At 55.5% G+C, this 15,642-nt stretch overlaps 1 protein-coding gene across 2 annotated transcripts; it reads right to left on the bottom strand.

The window, feature by feature from the left end:
• Window positions 1-560: 560 nt before the first annotated feature.
• TNFAIP3 (TNF alpha induced protein 3) lies at window positions 561-15,230 on the bottom strand. 2 transcript variants are annotated; one of them, XM_004470223.4, is made up of 9 exons: window positions 15,105-15,230; window positions 11,423-11,729; window positions 8,090-8,280; window positions 7,297-7,444; window positions 6,961-7,131; window positions 6,234-6,414; window positions 4,344-5,227; window positions 3,512-3,693; window positions 561-2,588 (listed from the first exon to the last, which is right to left on the bottom strand). In XM_004470223.4, the coding sequence occupies exons 1-9, from the start codon at window positions 15,213-15,215 to the stop codon at window positions 2,304-2,306; spliced, it is 2,460 nt and encodes an 819-aa protein (XP_004470280.2). In that variant the 5' UTR covers window positions 15,216-15,230; the 3' UTR covers window positions 561-2,303. The 2 variants fall into 2 exon arrangements, with proteins under 2 accessions (XP_004470280.2, XP_004470279.2); XM_004470222.5 differs by lacking the exon at window positions 15,105-15,230 and adding an exon at window positions 14,712-14,835.
• Between the last annotated feature and the right edge of the window lie 412 nt (window positions 15,231-15,642).

Genomic DNA, 15,642 nt, shown 5'->3' with positions numbered 1-15,642 from the left:
CACTTGAGCTACATCCGCTCCTGTTTAACTCTTTAAATAACATAACGCAAGATGCAATTTTTAAAAAGAATGTGGGTCTAAAATCTTGCTGATCAGCAGAATTGGGGGGAGCCAGCACCCTCATCTCTGGGATCCATCCTCTGTGTGTCTGGGTGGCAGCTGGAGGGGGAGGTGGGGGTACTGGACGATTCGCCAGCACCGCCCTGGGCCACCTGTGTACCGCCACCCAGCCAGCCCCCACCCTGGCCACGCTCTGCTCCCGTTCTCTCTCCTCCCCACTCCTATGCCCCCCCAGGCTCTGAGAGGACAAGTCTGCGCAAGGACCGGGGCAAGGACCGGTGCCTGGGGGGGCCCTCCTGCCCTCCTGAGGGACCAGGGCTCATGCCCGAGTGCCCAGCCTACCCCTGATTATGTCAGACCCACCTCTTTCCCGACTCACGGGTGAGAGCGGCACCCAGCGCCCAGGCCTGGATCAAAACGAAGCTGTTTGGGAAGCACAGTCTAAATATTTGGGCCTATCTTTTTTTTTTCTATTATTTGTAGACACAAAACCCCACGACTGGTTCTGAAATAATTTATTTTTTTTAATACCAACTCCTGTGAAAAGTTACATTTATTTAAAAAAAACTTGAAGAAATCCCCAAAGAGGAAACAACATTTAGGGCTAACTAAATGTGCAAATTTCAAATACGTCCCATAACAAGTATAAATAATTCCATTTTTTCACATTAAGAATAAAAATATTGATACACACAAAATATTAAAATACTACCTTTTGAAAACCTAGATGCAAACACTGACGTTTATCTGATGTCTTTAGAAAGAAACTGGAAAGATCTGTCAGGGAAAAAGACAGACATGAGCTACACCTGGAAAACGACTGTCAGAGAAAACGAGCCTTGGAGAGCTCTGGATCGTGGGGCTTTTCAGGCCTCACGTCCAGACCAAGAAAAGGCAGCCTCTCCTTCCCCAGGGAGCTCGTTTTCTCTTTTTTTTCCAAGAGCGAGTAAGGCAGTGGGATCGAGCACGTGGAGAAGCCCCTCCTCCGGTCTCGGGACTGCAGTCAGCGTGGTGTCCTGCCCGCGGGACACGGTCCCGCTCCACAGGAACGGGCTCGTGAGGGTCGCCCCTTACCCGGGGACCTCTACCGACCTCCTCCTGCTCCGTCCCCACCTCAGCTCCAAGGAGGGGGCAGCTCCGGCATCCACGGAGCACCAGGAGCGGTTTCTTACCCTCATGCTAGGAAGCGGCTCTGGCCACGGTTTCCTAAGAACAGGGCTCTTTGAAAGAAGTCCCTCTTTGCCAGGGAAGGGTCAGCAGAGCACATCCCCGAGGCCGACTGCCACGCTGGGGTCTGGTCCGCGCCCGCTCAGGCAGGACCCAAAGGAGAGGGACGTATCAGTCTTTCTCCAGAGCAGGAGGAACAGCTTCACTTAAATAATCTTGACGCTTGTAATAAAATAAATAAACGACACAGACACGATTCGGAGGCTTCCTTTCAAAAGGCAGCCGGTCGCTTTCACACAAGCTGTGTATATAGGCGGTGCCCCAGCAACAACCAGAACACAGGTCCTTTTCAGTCTTCCTACTTGGGTCTCTAGGGCAGCAGTTCAGTGGAATCAGAAGATCCTCATACACAACCCAAGGGCGTATTTTAACACCTCGGGTCAAGCTCACCTCTTCAGAAGTCAACACCGTGAGAACCAAGAGGCATCCCTGAAACTGTCTGATTTTTCAAGGTATGTGTTGTAAAGAGCAGCTCGTTTTCTTCTCACTGTCAGCAGCCTCAGAGCCACAGTCTGGGGACCGAGCAGGTGGGACGAGTCCACGGGCAGGGAGCCGGGCAGGCAACACCAGGTGCCGCCACGCTCCGAACACGTCCACTAGCCCGGCACGTCCCCGAGCCTCTGCGGAGGGCCCTTGAGCGAGGGCTTCAGCTCTGCATCTCCCGGCTGCTGATCGAGGGCTGGTGGGGTGGCGCTCGGTGTCCCCACCTGCCCACCAGGGTGTCATTTCCCTCTGCTCTTAAGATGACGGATCTGTCCAGGCAGGCAGGATGCAGGCTTCCGGCCCGTCCGGGCTCCACTCCATGGCCACGCACGGCCCCGGCCTCGCACTTGGTGGACGGCCCTCGAGGCCGTCCCGACAGCCAGGTGGGAATGTCCCCGGGCCACCAGCCTGAGGTCACGGCCGGAGCGACGAGCTCATCTCTCCTTCCCGAGCTCCAGGGGACCGGCCCTGCGGCGGCTTCCACGCGGGCCTACAGCTCTCACCCCTCAGGCGGGGTCGGCCCCCGGGTCCCGCTAGCCGTACATCTGCTTGAACTGGAAGCACTCGTTGCAGTAGCCATTGCACTTGGCGTTGCCAAAGTGGTCGCAGGCAGGGGCCCGGCAGCGCTGTTTGGGGGGCTCCTCCGGCATGGGCTCGGCCCGGCATGCTCCCGGGCCCCCTCGCTGCCCGAGGTGCTGGCACTCCATGCACAGCTCTTCTCCGCGGCAGGCCAGGATGTTCTTGCAGGAGGAGCGGGCGCACTTGGGTCTGGAGGCGCTGGTCGGCGCATGGGGCGGGTCTCTGCGCTGGCTGGACCTCTGCAGGGAGGAGACACAGGAGGCTCAGGGAAACGCAGCGAGGGGCGGGCAGCACCTGCCTGGCCCGAAGCCCAGAGGTTGGCGGGCACACAAAGGCAGCACACCAAGGCCGTCCCTCCCGGCTCGAGCGCTCAGCCTTGGGGAGGTCGAGAAGGGTGGCCAAGAAGCCAAGCGGCCTGTGAAAGCCGGGCCTGAGCTCTGCTGGGGCAGTCACTACCCATCGCTTCCCTGCCATCTAATGACCCAACGATGCCTGCTTTTCTGAGGTGCAGAGAAAGGAGAGGCCCTGGGACGCCCCGCCTTCTCCTCTCTCCTCTTGGCAAAGGACTGGGGAGTTAAGAAAAGCCCTGCTCTCTCAGAAGTCTGTGCCATCTGCTGACCAACCTGTCCCCGGGGATTTGGGGGGCTCTGGGAGGCTTTCTTCTATGGCTGATTTGACCTGATTTTTTTAAAAGAAAGGACCAGGTATTGAACCCGGGACCTGGTGTGTGCAAAGCAGGTGCTCAGCCACTGAGCTGTGCCAGCTCCAAGGATTGAACCTGGGACCTGGTGCGTGCAAGGCAGGCGCTCAGTCACTAAGCTGCGCCAGCTCCAGGGACGGAACCCAGGACCTGGTGCACGCAAAGCAGGCGCTCAGCCACTGAGCTGCCCAGCTCCAAGGACTGAACCCGGGACCTGGTGCATTCAGAGCAGGCGCTCAGTCACTGAGCTATGCCAGCTCGGTTTGATCTGCACTTTGCAATCAATGCCCAAGTCTACTCGGGCCATGGAAAGCTAGAGTTGTTGTGGCCTGTCCTGAGCCACAGCCACGTGGACCTATTGTCCACGCCCCTCCCCAGTTCTCGGACATCAGAGCGGACAGACACCGCGCACCCCACGAGGAGGCCCTGGCTAGCAAGGGGGAGCTCGGTAAAGGGCCTCACCAGCTGCTCTTCCGTCTTCTTGGCGTCCTGCAGCCGCTGGCTCTGGGCTTCGATGAAACACTTCTGACAGTAGCCTTCCAACATCGTGCTTCCCAGGGTGCCGCACTCTCTGCCCAGGCAGGGAACGGTGTTCTGGAACCTGGAGGCTGTGGGGCTGGCTTTCCCAGGAGCAACACCAAAATCTAAAGAGAGTAGAGGCTCATGAGTACAGACGCAAGGTCACGACTTTAGGGAGAGACAGGCACAGCGTGGGCGAGGCCAGCCTCTCACACACACACACACACACACGATGCCAGCCTTTTACCAATGCCACCAAGCGAAAGCGAGATGCTGTTACTGTGGAAGTGTCTTTGGCGTCACAAACGCCTCCCTGTGGGATGTGTGGCCCCCTCCGCCACACCAATGGGAGAAAAAGACACTAACCATGGCCATCCTTCTTGGGAGCTACGGGGTTCAGAAACCATGACGCCCGTCTCAGCGTCACGGCAGGCCGCCCCCTCCCCAGCTACTGCTCTTCAGACTGGGAGACGCCTTTATTCTATCAAGCTCTCAGAAGAAGCCTCATCTTGTAAATGCCAAACCCCCAGTGACCTTTTAAAAACCAATTCCATCAGCGGTCTCGGGGCGCTTCTGATTTGGCACATGTGGCATTCTGAGAGCTGACGTCATCGTTTCGGGCCTTTCCTCCAGGGGTGGCTCTCAGAGGCCTGGGGACGGCCCCACGGGGGAAGCCGAGGCCACTCTGACCACCTACCCCAGGACCCCCCTTCCCTGACGCTGGGGAATGAAGCCCCTTCGACGGCCGCCGCCCCTGACCACTGGGCGCACTCACGTTTGTTTTCTCTATACTCGATGAAACACAGCGTGCAGAAGCCCTTGTTTTCCGGAGTCCCAAAGTACATGCAGCCCGCCTTTCTGCACTTGCTCGTCCCTGCCCTGTCCTCCGGAGTCCGCGCCGCCTGTGACAGGCAGCCAGGCGGGCCGAGGCTCGCGACAAGCAGCTGGGAGGGGTCCGACTTGGAGCGCTGGTGGCAGGATGGGGCGATGCTGGCGCCGGGCGAGGGCTCGGCCGTAGTCCTTTTGAAGCACGTGCTGCAGAGCCCGTTAAACGTCCTGGTGGCGTCCTGGAGGCAGGCGCGGCACTTGCCAGGATCAAGGCGCCTGGCGGAGTCCAGCAGGCGCCGGGGGCTGAGCTGCCGGGCGTGGTGGCAGCGCTCGCAGAAGCCGTTGTGCTGCACGTTCAGGGTGAAGGGGCAGCCGGGGCTCCGGCACTTCATGGCGGTCGTCTCGCTGAACAGGAAGAGGCTGGGCGCCGTCGGGGGTGCCGAGCGAGGCCCCCCGGCCGGCTCCTCCGCGCTCCAGCCTAAGGGCTCGCACGTCTCCCTCCAGGAGGCCCCGAGCGCCAGGCCGGGGGGCGCCTCAGGGCCTGGCACCGCGCGCGGCTCGGGGGGCTTCTTCTGGCTCTTCTGCCGTCTCTCCGAGCACTCGTGGCACAGAGGCTGGGTGTTGACCGACATGAAGAAGGGGCAGTTGGGCGTCTCACATTTCACGTCCATGAGAGAAAGCTGGGGCACGGGAGGTTCCAGGGGATTCTGGGCATGCACCTCTCTCCGTCCCCGCTCGCTGTTCTCCTGCCACTTCTTGTACTCGTGCTGCACAAGTTCAAAATAGTCGTCCACCAGGTTGATTTCTTTGGGTAAGTTAGCTTCATCCAATCTGAAGATCGAGAGGGAACACATGAGAACCACAAAGAGGGCACGCACAAGTTGACGGCACTAGCTCAGAGAGACCACGAGAAAGCAGACTCTGGCAGTAACTATTATCTTAACCATTCCCAGTAGGTAACACCCTCCAAGACAGGCTCGGTGGTTTGACACAATGGAAGTTAGGTCTACTGAAAAGACTTCCTTATTTTCAAGACCCCAGACTCATTTAATCCACTGTGCTCCACCCCAAACTGCAGCTAATCATGAAGAAAGTTCGCCTTATTGGTCCACTGTTATTGTAAAAATACCACTTTTACTCTCTCTCTTCTCAGAGATGAAATTTCTATTAACCCATCACCGAGACCGTCAATGAGGGCTCAGTTTACTCTGTAATACAAACTGCTTTGGAACTTGGTGTTCTGGCTGTACCCTTTTGGCCCCCTCACTTTGAAAAATGGATTCTCTGATACTTCCATTGCCATTCGAGGTGCTACCCAAGAAACAGGCATCTCCTGAACGTAAACCCAGTGTTTAAACCTCAAATATCTGTACTGTTGGAAGTCTGGGTCTCTCTTCCCATTTTCAAGTGGCAAAAATCAAGTAGGGCCACATACACACATTCTACAACTGGCCTGTCTGGCTATCCTTACCAAGAAGTCAAGGAAATGGCTTTTGTTTCCAGGAGTTTTCATGTCCTGGATAGTTTAATTATGCATTAGGGCAATTTAAAAAAAGTTATCCTTGATGTAAACACATATTTCAATGATAAAATTCTGACTCTCAGCATCCCGATACCCAGAAAATTCTCAATAGATCAACTGCTCATTCCCATTTGAAACCAGAGTCAGCACTGCCTAAAGTGACTGTCCCCAAATCACACATGGGACCCTGGATTTGCTTCACGTTGCAGGAAACGGGCTGCAGAGAACTGCACTGCTGGGCTATGGGGTGGCCACTACTTAAGAGCTTTTAGAAACGGCTGAGCATAAAAAGGAATGTAAGAAGAGACTGCTTACTTGGCAGCATTGATCAAATGCGTTGTGCCGTGATCCCAGCCTTGGACTGGGATGGCTATAACCATCAAGTATTCTTTCAACAGCTTTTCCTTCATCTCATTTTCAGGATCAGTCAAAAAGTGAACTTTTAGGTCTTCGAATCTTCCTCGGTCTCTGTTAACAAGGGGAACGGCTCGGACTTCTGAGGGGAAAAACAACAGGCGAATGAGCGGATGACGATTACAACGTGAACGGGCAGACAGGATACAGCTCAAGAACGGAAAAGGATTGTCGAGCCACAGTTAGACCCAAATGAGTAAACCAGAGGCCCTAAACCCTAATGTGAAATGCAGTTTTCAGGACTCTCACAGAATATTTCACCCAGGTTGGAGGTGGCGCCTCTGCCTCGTGAAGTTCACATGCTTCAGAATCAGACCGACCCATGTGAATCCGGACTCTGTCACTATCAAGCTGTGTGACACGCGTTACTAGCAAGAGCAATAGGAAGACAGATAATAGGTTTCCCTCTTGCTACAAACTTGCCAAACGAGTGTGCCTCCCAAGCCGTAGCGGGGCACACAGAAGGGGGTATCAGGATAACTGACGGTCCCGGCCGTTACAGGGCAAGCAACGGCAGAATGGCATATTTAAATCAGGCACGAAAGAGGAAACATGGCGTTCAGTGTGAACAGCATGTCCTGGGGGCGACGGGAAGTTAGAACCGGGAACAGCTGCTCCGTGTCCTCACCTGGCCCACTGTCCTTCAGCGTCACCAGGGGGACAAAGTGCTGGTGGTTGTAGCCCAGAACGATGGGGTATCTGTAGCACTCTTGCGCAGGCCAGTGGAGAGGCAAGTAGATGCCGCCCACCTTCACGGGGGCGAAATTGGAGCCCGACTCCAGACTTCTCAGCATTTTGTCTGTTTAAGGAAAAAGGAAGAAAAATCAGGCCCTGGAACGGCGTTCGCCAAACCCTATCCAGGCACTGAGACCTGTCGCCTTAGTGGCCCGGCTCTTTCCTAAGAGCCACAGCACAACGGCGAAAAGGCCACAGCATCCCACTCCCTGCGCTGCAGGGGGCTCACCTGCAATGATGATGATGGGCCTTCGGAGGATGTTGCAAAGGACAAATATGTGTATTTCTTCCAGGGAATTGTACTGGAGCCCACTGAGGGGAAGTGGTATGTCTACAGATGCCATTTTCACAAGGTTGTCCCATTCCTCATTCCAGTTCTGCAGGGAGAAAGGTGAAGGGGAGACACTGATTGAATCAGCTTGGCATTACAAACAGATCCTTCTGTAATTCTGGTCCACTCGACAGTTCTTCCTTTCTATAACTCAGATTATTTTTTTCCCCTTTCTCAAAATAATCATTCAAATAATCAAGTCCCTCCCCCACCCCACCCCCAATTCTGGTTTTCTTCCTTGACTTTTTCCACTACGAGGCAAATTCAAAAGTGGAGGGGATGGGGACAGCACCTGCTTAAAAAAAAAATACCCTGATGAGGCACAACATTAAAGTCCCTCATCCAAATGTATACAAAAATTCCAGGCCTGGGACTGCGAGCGGTGAGCGGTGTGTCTGGATTTGATTCACTGGCTCAGGAGAGCTTCTTGAGGGCAGTGACACCAAAAAAACCCCCACGAGAGACGCTGCACACACAGGCCATGGCGCAGTCCTTCTGCTAAAAGGAGGATGAACACATGGCTGCCCCAGACGGCACGGCCACGCTGCCGCCTCATCCCATGGGAGGCGACTTCCCGGGGTTTTCCCTGGAGAAGCCTGGGCTTAGCCAGGTGCACCTGAGCCACTAAGTCACCCCGGATGCCCTCCCTGCAGCACTGTCCAAGGACGCTCCGTGGGGAAACAGGACCTACCCGAGTGTCATAGCACAGCCCCGTCTCCACGAACTCCTGCGACTTGAGAGACTCCAGCTGCCAGCGGAACTTGAAGTTGCGCGTGTCGGTCTCCTTGAGGGTGCTGGCCAGGGCCTTGCGCAGCACCAGGTCCGCGTCCTGGACGCCCCACAGGTACTGGGAGACGGCGTGCATGAGGCAGTTCCCATCGCCTGGGTGGGAGGCAAGGGGGGAAGGCCGTCAGGCTCCGCCCGTGTTTTCGGAGAGAGCCGCCCTCCTTGCAGCGAGGGCGACGAGCAGGACGCCACGTGGCACGCAGCGCGCCCGCTGCTCTGTCTAAAGCCCACCGCGAACACTTCACTGACACACGCCCGCATGACAGAGAGCTCCGTTCCTGGATCTGACTTCTCCTGGGTGATCCTAGAAAGCCCAGGCACCGCCCTGGCTGGTCCTGCTAACTGGCTGGGTGCCTCGGGGGACATCCCTGAACCCTGCGGGGTATGTTTCCCTTTTGTGATGGTAACGAGGGCCACTGCGTGTGGACAGGCCTTGATCTCTCTGCTAGGACGCTGGCACTACTGCTCTCTGATTCTAAGGATACAGAGTGCCATGTGCATGCAAGGAGCAGGACGGCTCGGGTTGCTAGACGGGGTCCCACCTGCACTGATCAGTGGACCTGACTTGACCACTCCCGGTTTGCAGAGTGGGGCTGACACTGCCAGATGACCACACTGGACCCTCAGGAATGTGGAGTGTGAGTGTGCTTGTTAGCAAGGGCAGTGTCCTTTCTCAAGATTCAAGACAGCCTAGATGTCTACATTAGAAAATAATTCAGAATTCAGGGTTTCCATTGTAACCACTTTGAATATAAAACTATTTTGACTCCATTAATTTGTGACTTTTCCAGGTTTAAAACCCAAAATTCAATAGAGACTGCATTATTTTTCAATCCCCAAACAATAAACATTTTAGGGGAATATTTACTACCAACTCCTTCATTTTCTTTGGTAAATGCAAAATTGTTATCAAGGAAAGCTACACCATTTTCTTATTGTACTCTGTAGCTAGGGCAATAGTTATGTGTAATTTTATCAAATTTAAATTATAGTCAGACAGGTAGGAAAAACAACAACAACAAAAGCCCTCAACTACATCCACAGCCAGGATCCCTTCAATTTCCACACTTGGGAAGATGAGCTAAACAAATATTCAAGCAAATAAACAAAAAAAGATCACCAAGCTTGTGCCTTGGCAGAAGTGTGGCAACTATTTATTGCATTCTGTTGAAATTTCCCCTTTGCAAAATCTAGAGCAAAGATAAGGCTTTTTTTCTTCTTCTGGTGCTTACTTTCAGTTCTTTATTGAGACGCACCAGCATGAAATTCCCTAAGTAACATCTGGAATTCCCCAGTGCTCAGTTATTTGACTAGCAATTGAGCAACAGCTATTGTACTTTTTGTTCTGGTGTGCAGACATTTAAACTGCGAAGTGCACCCTGGACTTTCCAAGTGGGTGTGGCTGGGGTGAGCTGGAAAAGGGCTACTCATTAGACAAGTGAAATCTCTGTAGCCAATAAACGCTGGAATTTTTCACATGAAGTTTCAATTTTATGCCACCAACCCCCTTCCCCATTCACCACAGTCTCATATCCTCAAATGCAAACTTGTGAATCACCCCCTCCCCAAACAGCCCAGTGATTTTGTAGAACCCTCCTGTGGGGGGAGGGAGAGGGTGAAAAGAGAGCGCTAATAAAAAATCAGAGAAGAAAAGTCATCTGTTTTCCTTCCTCCCTGAAATATCTTTTCACCCTTATTTTTAGAATTCTAAGGAATTTTCTTAGAAGTAGGGAAATTAAAAGATTCTGAACCCAGAAATTCCTATTTCCCAGGAAGTGTTCTCAAAGTCCACTTGCTTTTGTAGTTTTCCTTTGGCATGAATCCTTATGGATTTAAATGATGTATCTGCAAAATACGCTCTTACTATTTGTAGACCATTGCTTTTTTCTAAGGAAAGAACAGGTTCCATCTAAAAATATCAGCTAACAATGATGATAAGGGTTCCCACTTCCTATGATGTTTCTATTTCTGCAGAATTTCTTTGTTTCCACCTTTCCCCAAGTTGACTCCATCCCTTCTTTTACCAGAGTGGGAGAGGAATGAACTACAAACCGAGGGGCAAATAAACCCCTTGATGATAGCGTAACATCATTACCTGCTTCTATGCATCTTGATTTCATGCCAGGAGACATGCAGACACCAGCTGTGCCCATTGCTCTCTACCTGTGCTTCATAAATATAAACCAAAGGTCGAGGGGACGCTGGAGACCCCCAGAAACAAAGGAAACCATGCCTATCAATCGCTCCAATTTATCCCAGTAAAAAATGACCAAAGCTAATGCACCACCAGTTAATTAAGTTCATGTCCTTATCATAATCATTGCCAACAAGGATTTTCTGCTCTTGGATGTAACATCCTGATTGGGATGGTTTAGTAATGTCACTGAGACCCCTGAGCTTATCCTGGGCTATATTACAGACCACCTGCTACTTGCAACAACTATCTACATCCACAAAGCAGAATTTTATTTGTGCATGAATCAGAATGGTTGGATGTCTGTCAATAGGCACAATTCTTGTTCAATGGAAATAACTAAAAAACAAAACTGTGAGGTTTAGAGCCCCAAATAGCTGCTCTTGGGAAAGGACCATTAGGCAGTAGGAATGGACAGGAAGAAACTGAGTGACGAGGAATTGTCAAAAACAATGGCGGTGAGGGCTAAAATCTGGGCTACACATCTCCAGTATTTTCCTACTTTGTATTAGGGGACCACAGGCGAGAGAACTGAAGTAAGGGGAAGAAGACAAAGGCAGCCTTGCTGTCCTGAGTGGCCTCGTGCTGGTTCAAGTGCACCGCACACCGTCCATTCAGGCAGCTCGGGCCGGCACAAGCATTTTCTAACTCTAATGGGGAAAAGTGCTAACAGCCAATTTTCACACCAGGCTTTCCGTCTGAACTCAAAGGTCTTTAATATTTTCTTTACTGGGCAGGGAAGGGTCTTTTACAGATGATTAAACAGTCACAAGAATTAGATCCACATCAACTGCTTAACTGGACAGGACCTTGAGGAAGGCACCCCCAGTCCCATGGCGCTCTGCTGTCCACTACACAGCACGGGCAGTCCCAGGGCTGGCCTGTGGGTGCTGCACGCCCCCTGCAGAGCGTCCGTGGGCACAGAGGGGTCTGTGGCCTCAGGAAGTCTGCCTGGTGGCCAGTGCTATGAAGGCTTAATGAGCAGACCCCCACCCAGCACCACGGGTCCCCTCCCCAGACAAGAGAAGGGCCGGCGCGTCTTACCGTTGGTTTTCAGCGCCACCAGCTTCCTGACTTCCCGACACCAGTTGAGCTTCCTCTGGCTTTCCAGGGCTGCTTGGAGGTTTCTGTCCAAGAGCGCTTTGTGGATAATCTCCCGAAACTGGGGGCAAAACTGGCCCATTCGGAACATCTCCAGCGTGTATCGGTGCATGGTCTTAAAATGATGAATTATCCCATTGCTAGGTTTAAAAATATCCTCTGGCGTCCTCTCTCTGATCTTCACAGCTTTGCGCATGTTGCTCAAATACAACGCCTGAGGGAGGACAAGGTCAGCCATGGCGCAGGTCACCTGAGGAGGGAGAGAAGCCCACTCGTTAGCCCGGCTCTGGTACCCCCCGGTACACCTGCCTGCAGGACGCCCCGGATCTGCCCTGGCATTACCCTCAGCGGTGGGCAAAAGAGCTGTGCTCTCCCTTCCCAGGCCTCGAGCTGGCCCCGCCGATGAACTCGCCCGAGACTGTTTTAAGTTACATCACCTTTAAAAATGAGTCTAAACAAGAGTGGGGAGGCGGCGAGCGCACGCTGAGGAGGAGGGGGACAGCCCGTGCTGTCAGGACCCGCGGGCCCCGGGCTTCCGAAGCCACCTGCTCCCACTGCATGCTGACGCCCCCTGGGAAGGACACTCCACAGTTGGTGGAAAATCCTACCGTTTGATGCGCTTGCCCAGGCTACCGAATGACATTTCCTGACTAGCCCCAAAGAGAACATAGAGTTAAAACAATGTTTTCTAAGCCACCGAGACGCCTATTCCCAGCAAGCTGCCCTGCCAAGCGGGCGGCTGTTTGTCAGACCGGCTCCGAGGAGCTTCGGACGTCAGAATAACAAATAGAAGAGAAACAAACACAGAGTCATGAATTCTGCGCTTCCGAGGGCAGACACCGGAGTGCGGGGATTTCAACTCAACTGCCAATCACGTTTCATTATCGTCCTCCAGGTAGCCACGCTCAGGTGCACTGCCCTGCACTCCGAAATCCTCCAACACAATCAACCGGTGGGAGAACAGGAAAGGTTGGAAGCAGAAAGAACCTGCAGCCAGGGGGGCCGCTGAGGACCTGTGAAAGAGGAGGGGCAACCTCTCCAACCACCCCAAGGGGATGTTGAGAACCAGGTACGGAGGGGGGGGGGGCTGCCCAAGGTGCAGCTGGGGACCCAGCTCGGATCCGCCAGCCTTTCCCAGGCTGCCTCGGCACACGTCCTAACTCCAGGAGGACGATGAAGATGATTTCAGAGCACAGAGATGTTGCCTGGGTGGTTCTGCAGCCATAGTGAATCCCACCCCTGCACCAGGGACAGGCTCTGGTACAGAAGGCTGCTCAACCCACAAAAGGACAGGGAGGAAACCCCGGCTGTAGGGGAGCCACTCCTGGGTGGGTCCAGGACCTCTCCCAGTCATTGATAAGCTGCTCTCTAGCTCAGGGCCCACTTGGAGAAGAGAGGGTTGACCAGATGCCCCCCAGGCTGCTTCCAAGGAGCAGCGGTCAACTTCGATTGGGATGCTTAATCTGACAGCCACGTGGGACCTGGGACAAGTCATTCAGTGGGGGAGATGGGGACCGCTGCCTTGATGTCAGTCATTCCCCACAGATGGACTTAAGCAAAATAACAGCAGCACCACAAACCCATGGAAGGGATAAAACACTACACACGCTTCCTTCCCAGGAGCATAGCAGAAGACCCTTTCATGTTGTCACCCACTCACCTCTCCACCCATTCCTCCAGGAGCACCACCTCACCACCCACGGAAGCCAAGTGCATGCTTGATGCTGAGGCTGAGCATCAAACATGACCTGAGCCCCTCCTCGAAACCACACAGGCCCCTGGGCGGCAGTTCAGGCAGTGGAGGTTCAGGGTGGGGGACCAGGAGGGTGCTGCTCAGGGCTCCACAGCCATCCCCCCGCACAGCTTTGCCTGGAAGCCAGGTCTTCCCACACCTGCCCCGGCACCACACCTGAGGCCCCCGTGCCTGCTGCCCTCGGATGGACAGGCAGTCAAGTGATTTTAAGCAACTAAATGTTGGCTCTAGCTTGGCCACCTCTTCTCCACTGGACCTAAGGATCTCTCAGCAAAGATCTAAAACCTTGGAGAGCTACAAACCACGGACAGGTCATGCAAATGTCGCTCTCGATGGCCCAATGTCATCTCCCCCACCTCCTTCGCAGAGTCAGCGTCTGGCAACAAGCAAAATCGCCTCTTTCAAAGAAATACAGCAGGACCCTTAACATTTGTTTTTGCCTTTGTTAACCTCACCTCCATTTCCCAATTTTTGTTACTAGGATTATTGAGATTCTACAGAACTTTCTCATCACTCAAAGTCTCGGCCCTCCCTGTTTGATTGTTCTACTTTAGGCAGATATTCTTGTCTGCAATGTGGAAACTGATTAATTACTTATCAACAAATGCCCCACCGGATTGTTGGTAAGAAGCACAACTCAAAAGTTGTGCAAAGAAATGCCAAGATCAAAGACACACCTTGGACAAGAAGACTAGAGAGCATGAGCCGGGGTGCTCTGGAATCTAAGCCATTGGGGTCTCCCCGCCAGTTCAACAACAGTTCTGCTCCAGCACCTTGTGGGCAGGCTTTCCAAGGAAAGATGGGAGGCAGGGAGAACTGAAAACAAAGCGGGTCTCCCAGAGAGCGCGGCGTGCCTTCCTTCCTTAACACCAGAGCTTTCCTCGGGCCAGGTGGCAGGATGTGGGATTACCCGGCCGACAGAGGCAGGCTGCACAGCCCTCCTCGGCTGCAGCCCCCCAAAGGCAGGCCACCACCCGCTAGTGCATGCACACTTGTCTGACCCTGCTGCAGCTCACAAGCACGAAGCCGCCCTCCCGCCCCTGCCCAGGACACTGCGCGGCGGGCCGGAGCCCCCCAGCCCCTGCACCCGGCTGGGTGCGAGGGCCGAAGGCGCGTTCCCGCCGGGCTCGCCGGCCCGGTCGGGCAGGCTCCGCAAGGTCTGCGGAGAGGCCCGGGTCCCGCAAGGCGTACGTGGCCACCGGCAGGCAGCACCTAGCTCCCAAACCGACGCCGCGGGGAGCTCCGCGCCCACCCCGCGCCGGCCAGGGGCCGAGGGGGCCGCGCCCCCCGGCCAGGGGTGGCTCGGGGGCGCCGTGCTCCGGGCAGGGGACAGCTGGCTGGAGACGCCCGGGGCTGTCACGCGACCTCTGGCGCGGCGTCTCAAAGCTGGGACGACCCCACCGGCTCGGCCTCCCCTGCGTGTCCCCTCGGGGGCCGCCGCTGCAGCCCCGCGGCCCGAGGGTCGCGCCAAGTACGCACCGGCAGCTCGCGGTCTCGGCGCGGGGTCGCCCTGGTCGCGGTCCCCGGTCCCGGTCAGCGCACGGGCCGGCTCGGGCGCCCCATGGACGCGGGCTGTGCGCGCGGGCCGCTCGGCCGCAGAGAGGGTGGCCGCCGCCGCTGCCGGGCGCCCTGTCGCCGCTCCGCCCCCCGGCTCCCGCCGCTGCTGCCTGGGCCGGCCGCGAGCGCCGCAGACTGCGCAGTTCTCTTTTCTCCCCTTTCTGTTTTAGCGCGCGCCGCCGCCGGGGATTTCCGCGGGGACTTTCCAGTCACGTGACGCGCGCCCGCGCTGCCCGCGCCGGCCGCCAGGGGGCGCGGGGCCGGCCCGCCCGCGCCGAAAGCCCGCGCCCCGCCCGGGGGTCCCCGGTGAGTCACCTGGGCATTTCGGAAGCTGGGCCCCACGTCACATCCCTGTGGAAATCGCGGTGATGGGAACTGGAAACGAAATCGGTTCTTTTTCGCGGCCGCTCTTCTGCAGAAAATCATCAACCGGGGAGAGAAAAAGAAGGGAAATCGGAGAGAGAGAAAACCCGAAAAACCACCCCGGCGCCCGGGCCCGCGGGCCTGCGGCGCTCGGGGCGGGCTGGCCCGTGCCCACCCCGCGACGCCCCTGCGGGCCGCGCTGGAGGCGCCCGCCGGCCGCCCCGGGCCTGCCGCTGCGCCGCTCTCCGTTTCCACGCCTGGAGAGCCGGCGGTGGCACAGCCAGCAGGCCTTCGGGTTTAAAAGTCACTTCAGGTCCCTTGCCCTGCCCCCCAGGCCTCCCTGCGGTCCTTTTGCGTGTCTTCATAACCCGTTCACCCCGGACTAGTGGCTCATAACGCCTCCCTAGCTCCCCTTCTCAGGTGTTGCGGGCCAGGTACCTGCGCTGGCTTCCCCCCAGGGCTGCCAGGTGGAAATCCAACTCACCTGGGC

This window comes from Dasypus novemcinctus, chromosome 11 (assembly GCF_030445035.2).
Source record: "Dasypus novemcinctus isolate mDasNov1 chromosome 11, mDasNov1.1.hap2, whole genome shotgun sequence".
Taxonomy (NCBI): Eukaryota; Metazoa; Chordata; class Mammalia; order Cingulata; family Dasypodidae; genus Dasypus; species Dasypus novemcinctus.
The sequence above is the reverse complement of the archived record's forward strand: the minus strand, read 5'-3'. Positions and strand labels throughout refer to the sequence as shown.